Consider the following 19,177-nt stretch of genomic DNA (forward strand, 5'->3'; position numbering starts at 1 on the left):
GAAGGAATGGTTCCCGGACCTTCTTCAGTTATTGGTGGATTTTCCAAGACTCCCTCTCCAAAATCCACCTTTATTTAAACAACCTCACTTCAGAAGACACCACCAAAGGTTGTTCGCTCTTGCTCTGACAGGCTTCAGACTGTCCGCAAGCTTGTCAGAACGAAAGGCTTTTCAAGGGGAGCTGCAGAGGCTATTGTATGATGCTGGCAAAAGTCTTCTAGCCTTGTCTACCAGGCCAAGTGGGCAGTCTTTCACCGATGGTGCCTCAGGCACAACGTCTCTTCTTCTGAGACATCTATAATGCAGATTGCTGATTTCCTCCTGTATCCGAGGAATTCTAGGAATTTGTCTTCCTCCACCATTAATGGGTACTGAGCTATGCTTAGCTGAGTTTTTAAATACAGAGTCCTGGATCTCTCATAAAACCTGGACATTAATGACCTGATCAAGTCCTTTGATACATCAAAGCAGAGTAAGGACAATCTGGTCTCTTGGAACCTGGATGTAGTCTTGAAGTGGCTGACAGGTCCTTCTTTTGAACCCCTTCATTCCGCCCCTCTTAGGAACCTCACTTGTAAGACACTCTTCCTCTTTGCATTAGCTACTGCTAAACACATTAGTGAAATTCAAGCCATCGATAAAAAGGTAGGTTTATCCCAAGGGGATGCAGTTTCCTCCTTTACCCTAGGTTTTTTGGCCAGGAATGAGGACCCATCCAAGCCCTTGCCTCGTTTATTTACCATTAAGAATTTAATGGACAGCCTTGGCTCCGAAGAAGAAGAGAGAGTACTTTGTCCGGTAAGAGCTCTCAGGTACTGTCTGAGTAGGACAGAAATATCAGAGGCCCATCCAGTAACCTCTGGTGTTTAGTTAAGAACCCTTATCATCCTCTGTATTTTACCTTGTTGTTCTTTCTGAGGGACTTGATTTCAGAGGCATGACATTCATAAGTCCATGAAGACATGTTGCCTACTTTTAAAGTGAAAGCTCATGAAGTCAGAGCAGTAGCTACCTCTAGTGTTCAGGCACAATATGTCCTTGTGATCCATTCTTCAGTCGACCTACGGGAAGTGTAAGTCTGTTTTTGCATCTCACTATTTGAAGGAGGTGGAAACAGTGTTTGATGATTGCAGTACCTTGGGACCATTATTGGTTGCTGGCATGGTATTGGGGAGGTAGAGTTTTTGAACATTTGGGGAGCCCAGGGGGTACAGTGCACCTGGAGTACCCTCCAGTCTTATAGGATGGGTTGTGGTGTTTTCAGAATAGGTGACAGAGTTGTCTGGTTGTTTTTAAATTTGTTACTACACCGAGGGCAAGGGCACTTTCATATGCTTTGCTAGCCATTATGCCTATCCTCTGCTGCAAAGCTCCCACATAAGTAGAGGCAACCCACGGCTCAACCGCCACGCCACTACAGGTTAAGATGAGCACCAACTAGAGGCAGTGTTCACCTGCAGTAGCTCTCTTACCAGGTAAGGAAATAACAAGCATTGTATCAAAGCTGGCAGAATTTCCTATATCAAAGTCATTACCATGCTTTTAATGTTTTGGGGTAGAATATGTCCATATACCCCCCTCCATTCAGTGTGGGATTCAGCTACGTAATTACTTGGCAAGTTACTTAAATGGAAATGACGTTTTCATAATAAAATTAAGGTTCATATATACTTGCCAATTACAGAATCAGAGCCCACCCTCCTCCCCCTCTTATGGATATAAGGGCACAAACAAAATTGAGCTAATCTGCTGGTTGTTTTTCTTGGGTGCTCTGATAGTGGGCGGAGCCTGTCACCTACACAAAAAATAATAGAAGCGCTAACATGAATTTTTTAAAAGACTGTTGCGCAAGTAGAAATGTTAACTATGTAATTACCTGGTAGGTGTATATGAAACTTAATTTTATTATGAAAATGTCATTTTTTTTAAGTCATTGGTATTTTTACTAACATCCAAACCTCAAATTATTTACATTTATGTTCCATTTAAACCACCCTTCATTCTGGTACCTTGGCTGAAAGGCAAAGTGGAGTGCAGACAACAACCTTGTCTGAAAGTTGCACAACCATTCCAGCTTGTGCTCACAAGCTAAATCCCTGTGTAAAGAACTTCAGGTTTGTATGTTAGGAAAAATATATATTACTCTAAAAATTTTACTAAATTGTTTATTTCCAAGAATCCTGTGGATAGTACTTTCTTAAACCAACCAAAGCAGTATCTGGCCTACCTAAGAACACAGTTAATCAGTTCCCTATCATTAAATTTATTATGATCATCTTACACATGCTAGCAATAAGTATTTCCAATAAAGTCTAATAGAACACAAGTAGAATTCAATTTCTTCATATTCTTCCTAAATACACACCAGTCTGCTTATATTTTGGATGTCCAGTGCATTTAGGTCACAAGAATTTGGAACTGTGTTGCATTGACCTCCAAAGCTTAAAAGTCGCTGAGCTCTATTTACAAAAGTGTCTGTTGTATGCCGTAAATACTTTTAGTTAGCTATAAACGGAAAAAGTTTTGTTCATGAGACTTACCTGTCAGATATATATATAGCTGTATTCTCCGAATCCGACAGAATTTCAAAAACTCGCGGCACACGCAGTGTGGCCAGGTGGTTAGTACCCATTCCCGCCGCTGGGAGGCGGGTATCGGGAACCATTCCCATTTTCTATTCAGATTTTCTCTGTCGCCGGTACTGTCAACATCTGTTTTCAGTACCTCCGTCTCTGGATTTCGTTAACTCATTGTTTCCACTTAAGTATTCTCTTTGACTTTTGGTTTTTGGACTTTGGATTGTGGATTGGCATACGCTTTTTGTGGACTGTTTTTGATTTTGCTATTGATTGCTCTTTGAATATGTCTGGAACTAGTTCTGCTAGCTTTAGGGTATGTTGTGTGAGTGAGTGTAAGGTGAGGCTACCGAAAGCTTTGGTAGACCCTCACTCTGTTTGCATGAGGTGTAGGGGGCATGTATGCTTGATCAATGATCGCTGCAAGGAGTGCGAGTCTTTGTCTGATGCGAGCTGGAAGATGTATGATTCCTATGTTCATAAGTTGGAGCGTGACAGGCTCAGGAAGTCTTCCTCCAGGAGTGTTTGTAAGAGTCAGGGTACTAATTCCTCTCCTGGTAACCCAAATGTAGACATAGTTTCACCTATCCCTGTGGTTTTGCCTTCGGGCCCTGAGGTTGTGTCTGCGGAAGGTTTGGCCCTGACGGAGATTATGAACACCATCCGTGCTCTGGAATCTAAAGTGACATCGCTTCAAAGTGCAGTGAAGTGTAGTGTTCCCCCTAGTGTTGTGGAGGGGGCGTCAGATCGACCCCATAATGCTTCTAGGCCTGGACCTCTGTCAGACTCCCAGGACTCAGGGAGAAGGCATGCCGAAAGCCGTAAGAGGGTTACGGGGGCTTCCCACCGATCTGGCGTCCCTTCGCAGGACCTGTTGTCGCTTCCCCAGGCTGCCAAGGATCGTGCTCCGCACGTATCCTCAGGACTGCTTCTCGTCCTCCGAGGCATCCTCCCTCGTAAGAGGGATGGAGCTCTCGGAAGGACTCTCGCCCTCTGAAGAGGAGCTTCAGAGAAGAGGACGCTTCACGTCAGCTTTTCTCAGGCATTGTTTCACCGTCTTGGTGTTTTTTGGCGCTTTCCGCCACAGAAGAGAACCAGGGCGTCGTCAGAGGAGGACGTTTGTGAGCGCCCAGTCGCTCCAGGGAGAGAGCTGTTTTAGCTCCCCGTGAGGAGGAAGAAGGCGTCCCCTCGCCCATCGTCTTCTCACAGGATCAGCTCTTCCCCAGACAAGGAGACCTCTCCTCTCAAGAAGATTTTGCTGGATATGCAGCGCCAGTTGGCTTCTCTTCTTGCAGAGAGGAAGCAGAACCACGTCGTCGATGCAAGGATTCGGCTGCCTATCAAGAGGTCCAGAAAGTCCCCTCTCCTGCGCCTTTTCTTCGTCTCCGTCACCTGCTTCCTCGCCCTGTCGCCTCATGGCTCTCTGGTTCACCATCGTAACGCTCGTCTGGAACGCGTGATGCTTCCCGCAAGCAGCTATCCAGGCCGCCTCTTGTAGGGCTGCTCGTCGGGACGACGCTCCTCTCCGGACGTGCAGGACGCCTGGGCGCCGGATGGACGCTTCGCCAGGACGCCTCTTTGGTTGCTCGTCAGGGACGCTCCAGAGCAATCAGAGCCTCGGGGAAGAGAAGATCCCTCCTCCGTATTGGACACCAAGGCCTTCGTTCTCCTAAGGTTTTGGGTGACTCTCTGGTTTCTCCCATTGAAGAGGGAGAAGTCTGGCGAGTCGGAGCCTGCGGACATTGAGCAACCTTCTGCTTCCTCGTCTTCCGACTACCAGGTGTTGACCGGTCTTCTTAAGGACTTGTTCAGGGACAAGTTCAAACCCTTGCCTCCTCTCTCTCCTCCTTCGCAGTTAGCTTCGTCCAAGACGAGGAGAGCGCCGGGGTTTGTTAAAATGACTTCATCTCTTGCTACGAAGAAGGCCTTCAAGAATGTTAACACCTGGATGGAGGAAAGGAAGACTCAAGTCAAGACTTCTTTTGCCCTGCCTCCGTCCAAGCTTAGCGGCAAGGCAGGTATGTGGTATGAGACAGGAGAGGACGTCGGCTCAAGAGTTCCTTCTTCGTCTCAGGGAGATTTCGCCAGCCTAGTCGACGCTCCCAGAAGGTCCTCCTGTCTGCAGCTAAGGTGTCTTGGACGATGTCGGAGACAGACCATCATCTGAAGGGACTCTTCCGCACCATGGAGGTTTTTAATTTCTTGGACTGGTGTTTGGGAGCTTTGGACCTCAAGCTTAGAAGCCCCGACTCGATCAGCCTGGGGGAGCTGTCCACCGTTTTGAACTGCATGGACAAGGCCGTCAGGGATGGCTCAGAGGAACTGGCTTCCCACTTTTGTGCGGGCCTCTTGAAGAAGAGGGCCTTGTACTGTAATTTTACTGTCTAAGCCAGTTTCTCCGTCAGAGAGGGCAGAATTATTGTTCGCCCCTTTGTCCAACCATCTCTTCCCCAGTCTTTAATCAAGGACCTTTCCGCTAGTCTTAAGGAGAAGGCCACGCAAGACCTCTTGGCCCACTCTTCTAGACGCCTCCAGTCCCTTCTTCGTCGTCTGCCGGGTCCGACCTCCAAGAAGAAGAAGCCCTTTCGTGGAGGAGCTTCTTCCTCTAGATCGTCTCCACGAGGAAGAGGTTTTTTCCAGAGGCGCAGCCCCATCAAAACCTAGGGGCAAAAAGTGACTTTCAGAGCCTCCAGACACCTGTGGGAGCCAGGCTTCTTTCATTTTGCGGGAGCCTGGAGAGCAAAGGGGGGCGGACACCTGGTCCTAGAAGTTCTCGAGAAAGGATACAAGATCCCCTTTCTCACTTTCCACCCTGTGCACGTCGCCCAGGGATCTGTCGCCTCCTACCATCAAGAGAAGCAACAGATCCTGTTCGACCTTTTGGAGCAAATGCTCGAAAAAGAGCCGTGGAGCAAGTCCTGGAGCTGGACTCCCGGGTTCTACAACCGACTGTTCTTAGTTCCAAACAGTCGGGAGGATGGAGACCAGTCCTAGATGTAAGCAGACTGAACCGCTTTATAGTGAAGGAAAAGTTCAAGATGGAAACGCCCCAGTCTGTTCTCGGAGCGTTAAGACCAGGAGATTGGATGGTATCTCTGGACTTACAGGACGCTTACTTTCACGTTCCCATACATCCACAGTCAAGGAAGTACCTGAGGTTTGTACTGGGGAGACGAGTCTTTCAATTCAGAGCTCTTTGCTTCGGACTAAGCACAGCTCCCATGATCTTCACGGTTATCATGAGAAATGTGGCGAGATGGCTTCACTTGGCGGGTATTCGCGTATCGCTTTACCTGGACGATTGGCTCATCCGAGCCTCTTCTCAGTCAAAGTGTCTGGAGGACCTGAATTTGACTTTGGAATTGACGAAGTCCCTGGGACTTCTAGTGAATGAAGAAAAGTCCCATCTGATCCCGACGCAGTCCATCGTCTATCTGGGGATTCAGATGGATTCAGTGGCTTTTCAAGCTTTTCCATACCAGGAACGTCAGCAGCATTGCTTAGAAAAAGTCTCGTCCTTTCTAGGGAAGGAAACATGCTTGGTGAGGGAATGGATGAGTTTGCTGGGGACCATTTCCTCGCTGGAGAAGTTTGTTTCCCTGGGAAGACTTCATCTCAGGCCGCTCCAGTTTTTCCTGGCGGAAAACTGGATGGACAAGGAGGATCTGGAGGAGACCTGAAGATCTCTCCTGCTTGTCAAGAATCACCTGAGGTGGTGGCTCGACCCCTCGAGGTTGGTGGAAGGGGTTTCTCTACGCCTTCAGAGCCCCGACCTAGTGTTGTTTTCCGACGCGTCCAGGCAGGGATGGGGAGCAACACTAGGAGGGGAAGAAGTGTCAGGCACCTGGAGAGGGGAACAGGTGTCCTGGCACATCAATCTCAAGGAATTAGGGTGCGATCCTGCTGGCCCTTCAATTCTTCGAGCCGAGTGTCAGGCCGAGTGGTTCAAGTAAATTCGGACAACACCACAGCCCTGGCTTACCTCAAGAAACAGGGAGGAACTCGCTCCCGTTCCCTGTACACCCTGGCGAAGGAAATCCTGCTTTGGACCCATGCACGGGGGATCACGATTCTTACGAGGTTCGTTGCAGGCGTGGAGAATATCCGCGCGGACCTTCTCAGTCGGCAGCGTCAACTTCTACCAACCGAGTGGACCCTTCACAAGGAGGTGTGTCAGGAGCTGTGGAGGTTATGGGGACGTCCCTTAGTGGACCTCTTTGCGACGTCCAGAACAAAGAGGCTCCCTCTATACTGCTCTCCTGTTCTAGATCCAGGAGCAGTAGCAGTAGATGCCCTCCTCTGGGACTGGAAAGGTCTGGATCTCTACGCCTTTCCCCCCCTTCAAGATTCTGGGAGAGGTAATCAGGAAGTTCTCAGCGTCCAGAAGGAACGAGGATGACTTTAATAGCCCCTTTGGCCAGCAGCAGATTGGTTCACAGAGGTCATGGCCTTCCTGGTGGACTTCCCAAGATGCTTCCCTGAGGGTAGATCTACTCAGGCAGCCCCATTTCAAAAAGATACCACAGAAACCTCCCGCTCTGAATCTAACTGCATTCAGACTATCACAAAGTTGGCAAGAGCGAGGGGTTTTCGAGAGCAGTGGCAAAGGCTATCGCCAGTGCCAGGAGACCCTCATCAAATGTGGTCTATCAATCTAAGTGGGCCAATTTCAGGAAATGGTGCAGGAGCAACGGGATTTCCTCGACCACGACCTCTGTGCCGCAAATAGCAGACTTCCTGCTTCATCTCCGAGAGAAGGAAAAGCTAGCAGTCTCGACAGTTAAAGGCTATAGAAGTATGCTGTCGGCAGTCTTCAGACATAGAGGCCTAGATTTAGCCGACAACAAGGATCTTCACGATCTCTTGAGATCCTTTGAGACTGTCAAGGTTCCTCAACCCAGGACGCCTCCCTGGAACCTGGATGTAGTCCTGAAGTTTCTAATGTCAAATACTTTTGAGCCTCTGTCTTCGGCATCCCTCAAGAACGTGACAAGGAAGGCTATTTTCCTAACTGCTCTGGCGACGGCGAAGAGAGTTAGTGAAGCTCAAGCCATCAAACACATTGGCTTTAGAGGGCTCAATGCCGTATGCTCCCTAAGTCCTATGTTCCTCGCCAAGAATGAAAATCCTTCAAACCCTTGGCCCAAGACTTTTGAGATCAAGGGTTTGACAGGGATTCTTGGGCAAGAGTCAGAGAGAGTCCTGTGCCCTGTCAGGGCTCTCAAATTCTACTTAGCCAGGACGAAAGAAAGTCGAGGCCCGTCGGACAATCTGTGGTGTTCGGTTAGAAGACCTGACTTACCAATGTCCAAGAATGCTTTAGCATTCTTTTTAAGAAGCACAATCCGAGAGTCTCATTCTACCTGCCAAGACAGCGACATGAGACTTCTGAAAGTCAAGGCTCATGAAGTGTGAGCCATTGCGACTTCGGTGGCTTTCCAGAAGAACATGTCCCTTAACGATCTTCTGGGTACCACCTTCTGGCGAAGTAATTCAGTGTTCGCTTCACATTACTTGCGGGATGTGAAGACGACTTTTGAAGACTGCTCTTCGCTAGGACCATACGTTTCCGCAGACACAATGTTGGGGGAAGAGAGCAATACTCATCCTATCCTTTAGAGGTTAGGAAGTATTTTTAATCTTGCTTTTGTGTTTTTGGTTGTTGGGTGGCCACTGAAGGTGGACGTCCCAGTCGTTAGCCTATGTTAGGTTCAATGACTTAGATAGGCTCGGTCAGGTGGTTGGTCGTTGCTCCTTTTGCCCTCTCAGTATGGTCGTATGATCTAGTCCCATTGTGGTCACGCCCCCTAGGACAGATCATCTAGAACTCACCAGCTATATAGGTCACTACCTTGCTGGAGACTCTAGTAAAGCAGAAGCAGGCTTGGGTGACAGTAACCTCGAAGTCAGCTATGCTAACAGGTAAGGAACCAAGATGTCAATCGCCTACATTTATTTGTTTCCTAAATCCTATTCTGTCTCTTCCCACCTCCAATGGTGGGATTCAGCTATATATATATATATCTGACAGGTAAGTCTCATGAACAAAATGATATTTTAATGATAAAATAAAGTTTGTTCATACTTACCTGGCAGATATATATAATCATAGTGCCCACCCACCTCCCCTCAGGAGACAGTGGCACTAGAAAATCTGAATAGAAAATGGGAATGGTTCCCGATACCCGCCTCCCAGCGGCGGGAATGGGTACTAACCACCTGGCCACACTGCGTGTGCCGCGAGTTTTTGAAATTCTGTCGGGTTCGGAGAATACTGCTATATATATATCTGCCAGGTAAGTATGAACAAACTTTATTTTATCATTAAAATATCATTTTTTCAAAAATCACAGCACGCTTATTTTTTTTTTTAAGATTTCATTTTTGGCTCCTTTTTGTCATTGCCTGAAGTTTAGTATGCAACCATCAGAAATGAAAAAATATCATTATCATATATAAATATTGAAATATATGACCGCAAAAAAAAAATTTCATAATTGTATACAAATCGCGCTGTGAGCAAAACGATTAAAGCTAACGAGTTATTTTTTTTTTCTTTGTATTGTACACCATAAATCGAAATGTTGTGCTAGAGACTTCCCGTTTGTTGCAAAATGACGGTAATTGATTGAATATTACTATTGAATATTACTAGGTTGTTAAAGTGAATTTTTCTATTTATCGATTTATATGAAAATATTTAAAAAAATGATAAAAGCTTTCAACTTTGAGTTATTTTCTGTTGTATTTTGAAATTGCACACATTTTCATACATAAAACTTTATGTAACGACTAAAAAAGTTGAACATTACGACAAAGTGACTTGTAAAAGAATTTTTCTATTTATCGTGATTTATATGAAAATATTTCAAAACTTTTAAAAAATACAACCATAAATCGAAATTTGTGCTAGAGACTTTTGTTGCAAAATGGTATATGATTGAATATTACTAGAATGTAAGAAATTAGCTTACAATTGCATTTTTCGACCATTTGAAATTTGAGTCAAAGTTGACCAAAAAATTTTATTTATATGAAAATATTTAAACTATAAAAGCTGCAACCATGGGTTGTTTTTGTTGTATTTTATACAAAATTGTGCACATTTACATAAAACCTTTTGTAACATGTAATATAAAACCAAAACATTACGACAAAATGATGAAAGAATTTCTGAAATTTTTGGCAGAGGTACAGCACGGACGTAAGGAAAAAGTTTTTTTCAAAAATTCACCATAAATTGAAATATTGTGCTAGAGACTTCCAATTTGTTGCAAAATGAAGGTAAATGATTGAATATTACTAAAATGTAAGAGTTTTAGCTTACAATTGGGTTTTTCGACCATTTCGGTCGAGTTAAAAATGACCGAAGGTTGAAATTTTGGTGCTTATCGTGATTTTGTATGAAAATATTTCAAAAATGATAAAAGCTACAACCATGAGTTATTTTTTGTTGTATTCAACATGAAATTGCGCAAATTTTCATATATAAAACTTTATGTAACGGCTAATATAAAACGGTGCAAACATTACGACAAAGTGACAAAAGAATTTCTGAGATGTTCGGCCGAGTTACCGCGCCCAGATGTAAGGAAAAAATTTTTTTTTTTTTAATTCACCATAAATCAAAATATTGTGCTAGAGACTTTCAGTTTGTTGCAAAATGAAGGTACATGTTTGAATATTACTAGAATGTAAGAGTTTTAGCTTACAATTGCATTTTTCAACCATTTCGGTTGAGTCAAAGTTGACCGAAGGTTGAAATTTTGGCATTTATCGTGATTTATATGAAAATATTTCAAAACTGATAAAAGCTACAACCATGAGTTATTTTCTGTTGTATTCTATATGAAATTGCGCACATTTTCATACATAAAACTTTATGTAACGACTAATATAAAACGGTGCAAACATTACGACAAAGTGACGAAAGAATTTTTTAGGTGTTTGGCCGAGTTACCGCGCGCAGACGTAAGGGAAAAGTTTTTTCAAAAATTCACCATAAATCGAAATATTGTGCTAGAGGCTTCCAATTTGTTGCAAAATGACGGTACATGATTGAATATTACTAGAATGTAAGAGTTTTAGCTTATAATTGTGTTTTTCGACCATTTCGGTCGAGTCAGAGTTGACCAAAGGTTGAAATTTTGGCACTTCACGTGATTTATATGAAAATATTTCAAAACTGATAAAAGCAACAACCATGGGTTGTTTTTTTTTTATTTTTACATGAAATTGCACACATTTTCATATATAAAACTTTATGTAACGGCTAATATAAAACGGTGCATACATTACGACTAAATGATGAAAGAATTTCTGAAATTTTTGGCCGAGTTACTGCGTGGACGTAAGGAAAAAGTTTTTTCAAAAATTCACCATAAATCGAAATATTGTGCTAGAGACTTCCAATTTGTTGCAAAATGAAGGTAAATGATTGAATATTACTAGAATGTAAGAGTTTTAGCTTACAATTGTGTTTTTCGATCATTTTGGTTTAGAATCAAAATTGACCAAAGGTTGAAATTTTTTTGTAGTCAACGTTTGTCGTCCACTTTCGTCACCGACAGACAATTTTAGTCGACTTACGATACGTCCAGTCGGCGTTTAAGGGTTAATTTCTTTAGATGGCTGTTATCAGTTTTTACAGGCCTCTAGTTCAGCATTCTGCTCTAAAGTGCATGAAATTTTCATCAATCATTCACTGAAACATTGCACAATTGATGCAGTTTTGTCCATTACCAGTAAAACTTGATTAAAATTATCACATAACACCAGTCTGCACACAAAGTTTGCTAACAAAAAGTTTATGCTATAATACACTGTAGTCTCCCATAAGCAAAGAGTAGTCTTATGGTTCTATGAGCTAGGGCCTCATCTCAGTGATGTAGACATGAGCATGAACACCAACAGGTTTTACCAGTCTCTTATCAGGTACATATTACGCTTGCTCACTTTTTACTATATGTTAATCAGGTAAACCTGTAATTGCGTCCTTTTGTTTTTCTCCAGTGATGGTTCTCCAAGTTAGGCAATTACTCTGATTATACCAGTAAATGATTATTTAATATACTCACTGTTATAACAGTTTCCATTTTGTTTTTTTAGGTTACACAAAATAGGTGTTAAAACTGTACTTAATATACTTTATGAGATGGTACAGTGATTTTTAATTTGATATCTTTTTCAGGTTGCCATAAAAATCATTGACAAGAACAAAGTTGACTCAGAGAACTTAAGAAAAATCCTACGTGAAATAGAGATTTTAAAAAAGTTAAGACACCCTCATGTTATTCGCCTATACCAAGTGATGGAAACCGAGAAACATATTCACCTTGTTACAGAGTATGCCAGTGGGGGTGAATTATTTGGTAAGGAAAAAGGTTTTGATTTTAATATGTTCCTGCTTTGACTGTTTGAATGGTGTACAGTACAGTATTATCTCTCTCTTTTTCTGGTGAACAGCTTTCCATGGACTGAATGGTAGTCTTCTTCTTACATTCTCAAAGTGTTGGTTATTTTTCCTTCAGGTTTAGAATTATATAATGAACTGTTCGTGATGTAGAATGATTTGCATATTTTCACACTTTCCTCTTTTTGCAAAATTCTTTTTCATTGATGATAGAAATACCTACCAAGTGTGTTCATATAAATTACAAACCTTTGCCTTATACTAAACCCCAGTGCTCTTTTAAATATTCAGAGAGAGTTTTATGTCCATGGGAGTTCTTGCTTAAAAAACTCAAAGTGGTGATTTCCCAATATTATCCTGTAGGATTTCCCAATGCATCTATCCTGTAGGCATTACTTAGGTTCTTTCCAGTGTCCATTCGGCCTCCAGCTGGAACCTCTTTCATTCCTTTTTCTGCACCTCCGTTCACATTCTCTCTTCCATCAGACTTTCCACCCTCTCTTAATAATTGTTTCATAGTGCAACTGTGAGGTTTTCCTCCTGTTACACCTTTCAAGCCTTCTTACTGTCAGTTTCCCTTTCAGTGCTGAAGAACCTCATAGGTCCCAGTGCTTGGCTTTTGGTCTAAATTCTGTACAGTGCTCCCCAATTTTTATGTGGGGATAGGTTCCAGAACCTACTGCAGAAATGCAAAATCCCCCTAAATATGCTTATAACTGGCTTATAACTGCCAGATGCCTTGTACCCCTTAAACTGAAATATTGCAATACACTCCCTGAACACCTGAATTAGCCCTTAATCCCACTAGCCCGAACAACTCTCAACTACCCATCCCACTATAGTGGGAATTTTAACAGCCAGCGTTACCAACGCTGCAGGTAAAATCTTGTCACTTGAGCTACCATAACAAACGGTTGGCATCGCTGACACAGGTGTGCGCCGACACGCCCCATTTTCGTCAATTGCTTTTTGTTCGCGCTGCTGGAAGGTTGTTTCCTTCTGCAGTGCGAGGTTTTAATCCTATTGCCCAACTTCTCTTTGTATTTTGGACTTGTGGTGAAGACCTGGATTGGATATAACGGTTTTTCTCCTGGATTTTCTGGATATCTTCGACGTGGAACGTCTTTTGGATTTGGACTCGCTGGTTCCCGGTCTCAATTGTGCGTCATGGACTTTTCACCTTCTACTACCGTGCCATCGGCTTCGACGTCGGCCTTGACTGCCTACGACGGTGGACTCTGGCGCTCATCACTTCTTCTTCCTGCAAAGACGGATGAGTACCTTGAGACACTATAGACATTCCGTCAGGTATGTAGGAAGGTTAAATGTGATGTCCAGGCTCATTGCGATGAATGTTCCCATTGGAAGGCACAAGAGATGGATGATTACATTCGTCATCGCAAATCTTTGGCTAGTAACTAAAATAGACGTCGGTCAGATTCTCGTTGCCTCAAGTGCCTCAGACTTCTGCTACAGATCAGTTGATGGATTTAGCAAGTTCAGTGGTAGTCAGACAGATAGAGGATAGGATTGCAATTAGTAAGGAAAATTCAATAGCTAGTCTTCTTCAACATTTCTCAGATAGGGATAATAGTAGTATTAGGATGTCTAATTCTTCTTCCTTTTCAGCTCCCCTGCCTGTTCCAGAACCAGCCCTAACGGGTGCTGAGGGTAATGGCAGAACCGCAAGCCTCTGAGTGGGTAGGGTCTGCCGGCCCCCTCGGCACGGAGCAGGCAGTGAAGGATTCCCCCCCCTTCCAACCCCCTTGTAATATTGATAAATTTAATGTTGGTAATGTTAGGATCAAGATCTAGGTGTGATAAAAGAGGATAGGTTTGTGTTTGGTAGTGAGAGAAGGTTTTAACAGTCCTGAACGGGTTCTGGTTTCGGGTTCAAGTGGTTTTTTGTGCTCTGACAAGAGTTTCTCCATCTCTTCTTTTGATCTGGCTCAGTCTCAAGTCAATGTTTCAGTTACGGTGGGGCAGAATCCTTCTGCTTTCGCTTCTAACTCACTTCCTACTGTTTTCTAAATCTCCTACTGTAGGTTCCCCCTTCCCTGTATTTTCTACTCCTCCTTCTAGTAAGGCGGATTATGGTGCATCCTTTTGGCTTCTAAAGTAATTTGCGGGACCTGCAATTGGCTGTGGTGGGTTATAAGACGGATGGCGGGGTTTTTCGACAGGTATAGACCTATGGCGAGAGGTTATATTTTTTTCGCTATGTTTTCTCTAACATTAAAGAGTATGTGACACAGTAGTGTCCAGAATTCATGTCCGATATGTTTTCAGGATTATTGAGGGGGGCCAGATTCGGTGTACTTTCGTTCCTTTTTTGTTCTAAGTTTTCTTCTTCGTTATTTGTCGCTTCATCTCCTGCTCCCATATTCTCTGTTACTCCCTTTTCAGTCTCCTCTTCGGCCCTTTCTTCTTCTGCTCTGGTCTTTCCTGCGGCTTCCGCATCTTCCGTTTTCCCTCTTCCGTCGATTTTGATTTTCCTCCTCTCAGGTAACTTTTTTATGCGTCTGCTATTCCTATGCCTCCCGCCTTTTCCTTCCTTAGTACAGTCTTCTCCGGTAGGAGGAGCTTCCAGACAGGCGAAAACCCTGTTTGTTCCGACACAATATACAAACCCTCGGTCCTTTACATTGGGGGATTACTTTCAGGTGTAGGCTGGAAACGGCCGTTAAACTCTTGAGCAAGGTGGTTAGGCAGTAACTACCTCCAGGTAGGCGGGGATACCCGCCTGCCCAGATGTAAACATTCCAGTTTGCTTTCGGCCGTCATGCGTTGCTGACGTGTTTTCGTTCTCTCTGCCTGACTGTCGTTAAGCTCTTATTATCCCGGTGGGATCTTTCTGTATTTTTATTTATATATACGTGTGTTTGATATTTGTTAATACAAACCCACGATTTGTGATACCTTTCTTGCGTAAGCCGTCGTTTCCCCTGCCTGTGTCTTGGGTTTGACGGCCAAGGGCATAACTGGAGAAGCGTAACCAAGTGGTAATGCTTCTCCAGCAGCCCTTTACGTAAATACTGAAGGCGCCCTGTACTTTTGGAGATATAGTTTGGGGACGAATATCTTCACTCCCCTACATCCATCGGGACGTAAGAGTTAGTTCCCTTCTTGGGCTTCCGCCCTCCGTGTGTAAGGGCATCACTAATTTCATCCTACTTATGCTGAGTGTTGCTCGCGCCTGCACTTAGAGATTTGTGGGCTGAGTGGGAGGTTACGGCCGTCGTCGATAAGTTCCGCTTCCACGACCTCCCCTCCGTCCTTTTTCTCTTCCCGTAGGTTCTTCCTTCTCTCTCCTTTGTCCTCTTCACTCGCTCATCGGGCGAAGACCAGAGGGGGGGTGAGCGAGATCGAGCGACCTCGTCTAGAGTACCTCCTCCCGCTGCGTGGGCTGTTCCCCTTGTAGCAGGAGGAGCCTCCTCTACTAATCATCTTTGTTTTTCTTTCAGGTTGACAGTGAGCATCGCACACAGCAGTAGTTGGCTGGATATATCAAGAATATCTTGCATGAAGCAGTCCCGACATTCATTCAGTGTTGCTTCGGGATCGACCATAATACCTGATTAGATGACATATTTCCACATCGGGATCGCTCTGACTCTGTTCCCGCCGATGTAGATCGATCGCTGTCATTGCTGGTTTTCATGTATGCTGTTGCAATGCTTCTTGCGTATCTGTGGTCCATCTGCTCCTGCTGTTCCCTGTGTTATGCTCTTGTCAGCTCGACGACAGTCTGTGGGCTGCTCTCCTGGTCTCCTGCCGCAGCCGCCCTGATCGCTCCTGTCGCTGCTGGTGACTTTCAAATGACATTCTGTCCGTTGCAGTAGCTCCTGCCTTCCGAACCGCTAACGTGTTCTCCTGCATCGGATGTCCTGATCGTGCCGCTTCTTCTCCCCAGTGATCGTGCCCGGGCCGCTTCCGTTGTGTTCCTGCCAGCTGCCCTGGAGGTTACGATGTCTGCCATCCTGTAGATGATGTTGGCGTGAAAGGGAAGGAAGTGGCCTTGTGGAAGTGACGTTCCTGGCCGTTGCATAGCTCCTGCTCTCCGAACCTTTGCCGTAGCTCCTGCATCGGCTGTCCTGATCATTCCTGCCGCTTCTGGTGGTCGTGCCCAGGGCCGCTTCCGTGCATTCCTGCTAGCTGTCCCAGAGGTTACGATGTCCACCATCCTGTAGAAGATGTCGGCGTGAAGATGTAGGAAGTCGTCCTGTTGAGGTGATGTTCCTGGCCATTGCAGTAGCTCCTGCCTTCCGAATTGCTGCCGTAGCTCCTGCATCGGCTGTCCTGATCATGCTTCTCCTGGTGGTGGTGTCCTTGCTGCGTCCGTTGTGTTCCTGCCGGATACCCTGGAGGTTACGATGTTTCGTGTCCACCATCCTGTAGAAGACGTCGGGGTGGAGGTGAAGGAAGCTGTCCTGTGTAAGTAGCTGCCATCTTCTTCATCTTATCTTCGATTTCGTCTTCTGCTGCGTCTTCCCTTCTTCTCCCGAGGTCCAAGGGGGTCCCGAGAATCGGACAGACCTCCATCGGCCGAAGGAAAGGAATGCTGCTTCTTCCCCTTGATGCCCTTGGACGTCTAGGGACTGCCTTCTTCCAAGGAGGCAATGGGTCTCTCGTTGGCTCTTCCTGACCTTCGGGTTAGGAAACCGATTGGCATAGCCATGGGTTTTGTGTTTGGAAAGCCAGGCGCTAGACCTCAGTTTGCGATCCTGTTCCTGAGTCTTAGAGGTTCCGCCTCTAAGATGGGGGCTGCTTTCAGGCGCTCAGTCATACTAGCCGCTCCGAGTGCTCAAGATTCTATGGAATATCGAGTATCCCGATCTGGTCTGGAGAGATTTTCCTGGGCCCAGTTCGGGAGCAGTGCGAGAGAAAGGGCTGAGGCACCCAGGTGTCTTGGTTCCTCTTCCTGCCAGCACCGCAAGCGCTCCCAGTGTTTGCCAGTGCTCGGTCAGGTTCCCAACCTGGTGTCTCGATCCTCTCGGTTCGAACACCAGAAGAAGCAGGGAAGAGATTCACTTTGGGAGTCCTGCAGGACTTCTAAGGGACTGACTCTCTTCCGGGAGACAAGTTTCTCTCGTTGACCAATTCGCATTCTCCTGTGGGATCTTGCGTTTTGGGGGCCGCGAGAGCGCGGCCTCTCGAGGCCACGCCCTCGTTGCCAGTCTTGGAAGTCTGCGTCTAAGACTGGTTCTGTGCTTGGCTCTTTCGATCTATTAGGAAACAAAGCAGCCGCTCCCGATTTTCGGAAGTCTCGTGGGTAGCTCGAATTCTATGAATCACGAGCACTATCCTTACGAGAGGCACAGGACGAGAGAAAGTGCCGAGACACCCAGGTGTCTGGTTGCCGGGACACCCAGGTGTCGGTGTGCCGCGACGCCAGGTGTCTCGATACTGCCCGCCAGCTGCTTTTTATTGCTTTCGGGCAGGCTTTCTTCTTGTCTTGAACTTTAGGGTTCGAGCATGCAAGATAGCAGACACAGAATTCCCCTTTGAACCTTCTTCTCGAGGGGCCTCGGCCTCGAAGGAGTTTAGAGTTCAGGAAACTAGCAATTGTTCACAGCAGAAGAGTCTGGCCTGCCCAGTTATGATTGTGTCCGCGCAATTGGCTCAGCTTTGCCCAGGTCCCTTCAAGATTTTTCTGGCTCGGCTCGACTGGCTTGACAGGCTGGCTTGTTAAAACTCGACTCGACTGCTTGCCAGACTGGCTCGGCTCAGCTCAGCTCACCCGCCTGCCTCCCAGTCTGCCGCATCGCTCGGCTCGGCCCTACTCAGTTTTTTCCGATTCGGGTTCTCGGCTATGTTCGAGTGAACTTTTTTGCTCTTCCCAGGAAAGCGCTTTGCCACAGCACAAGTGCTCTTCCTCCCCCGTGTGGCAGTAATCTCCTTCGGTTGATTATTGCTCACGGTCCGCCTCTCCTGCTTATCATACTGGCAGGACAGGTAGGGGATACTCTTTTCTCCTCACCTGTTCTTTATCTCTCGGTTGTTCCGAGAGGCGCGAGACGGACAGAGAGAGCTCCACGAGAAATTTTCTTTCGGAGTTCGGCTGCCTGGCGTGCTTTGGGTATCGGTCCCCGATTCTCTCAGTATTATAACCAGGTAGCCGAGGAGGGTTTCATGGGATTTGTCAAGGTCTCCCTCCAAGGGGAGAGGTACAGGAGTTTCACGCATCGGAAACAGTGAGGATCCCCGGGATAGGGCCGCGGCTCCCCCAATGAATAACCTTCATCACTCGCAACCCTTGCAGTTTCCGAGGGGCTGAGAGTGTCAGGGACCGCCGCAATCCTGGCTTCCGAGAGCGTTCTCGACCTGATGAATTCTTTTCTTCAAAGGAGTTAATTCGGGTCGAGACACCAAGCTTCCACCCCTGCCTCGACAGAATATGAATTCTTCTTGCCTCGGAGGGTCTTGCCGACTGCAGTTTTTTGGGCAATTCTGGTGCTAAGAAGAAGGACTTTGTCCCAATTCGGATCTCCGGTTTCATAAGTCCCGAGTTGGCTCGACCCTTGGGAACAACCTTTACCTTTACTTGGTTCTGCCTTTCTTAATCAAAAAAATTCATTATCCAGGGCACTGACTTGTCCTTTGGACAATGGCCAAGAACTTTGGGTCTTAGTCATCTCAACTCAACCTTGAGTTTAAGCCAGCCCCCTCAACTCTTTTCTTCTAAGAAGTCCTAGGCTTCAGAAGAAGATTGCAACTGCTGATGCCTGGACGAAATGATACTTATCGAGTCTCTGGAACTGGCAGCGACATTGCCGAGACCTGGGAATGGATCCCTTCAGGAGAAGTATCTATTTCCCTTAGGTCTCGGCTATTCTTTCCATCGAACTTTCATCCCACCACCTCTCCCATGCTCCCGATTCGGGAAATGCCAGCCGGCTAGAGCTAATTGGCGTGGTACCCTGTCATCTTGCAGAAGCTTCCCCATGGTGGAGAATGGAAGTCTGCTTCCTTTTCCCCGTTCTTCTTTCCCCTTCGATGTATGAGGAAAGAGTTAGGCTAATGCTTGATTGAAGGAACCTTCGAATATGCTTGCATATTCCCCTCACATCTTGTGTCTACTTACAGATTCACAGATTGAGGAATAGCCGCACACTGGTAAGACCTTGTCTTGAAGTTGTGTGACCGAGACGATTAGTACCTTCTCATCAACGTCCTGGGCTCAGGGCAG

General features: G+C 45.7%; 1 protein-coding gene across 2 annotated transcripts in view; it reads left to right on the top strand.

Moving 5' to 3' along the window:
• The window catches only part of LOC136833807 (serine/threonine-protein kinase SIK3-like), a 575,016-nt gene that overhangs the window by 40,717 nt on the left and 515,122 nt on the right, over positions 1-19,177 (top strand). For both annotated transcript variants that reach the window (XM_067096082.1, XM_067096081.1), the window contains exon 2: positions 11,767-11,947. In XM_067096082.1, coding sequence (XP_066952183.1) covers positions 11,767-11,947 — 181 coding nt within the window. The remainder of the gene's footprint in view (positions 1-11,766; positions 11,948-19,177) is intronic.

This window comes from Macrobrachium rosenbergii, chromosome 52 (genome assembly GCF_040412425.1).
Source record: "Macrobrachium rosenbergii isolate ZJJX-2024 chromosome 52, ASM4041242v1, whole genome shotgun sequence".
Taxonomy (NCBI): Eukaryota; Metazoa; Arthropoda; class Malacostraca; order Decapoda; family Palaemonidae; genus Macrobrachium; species Macrobrachium rosenbergii.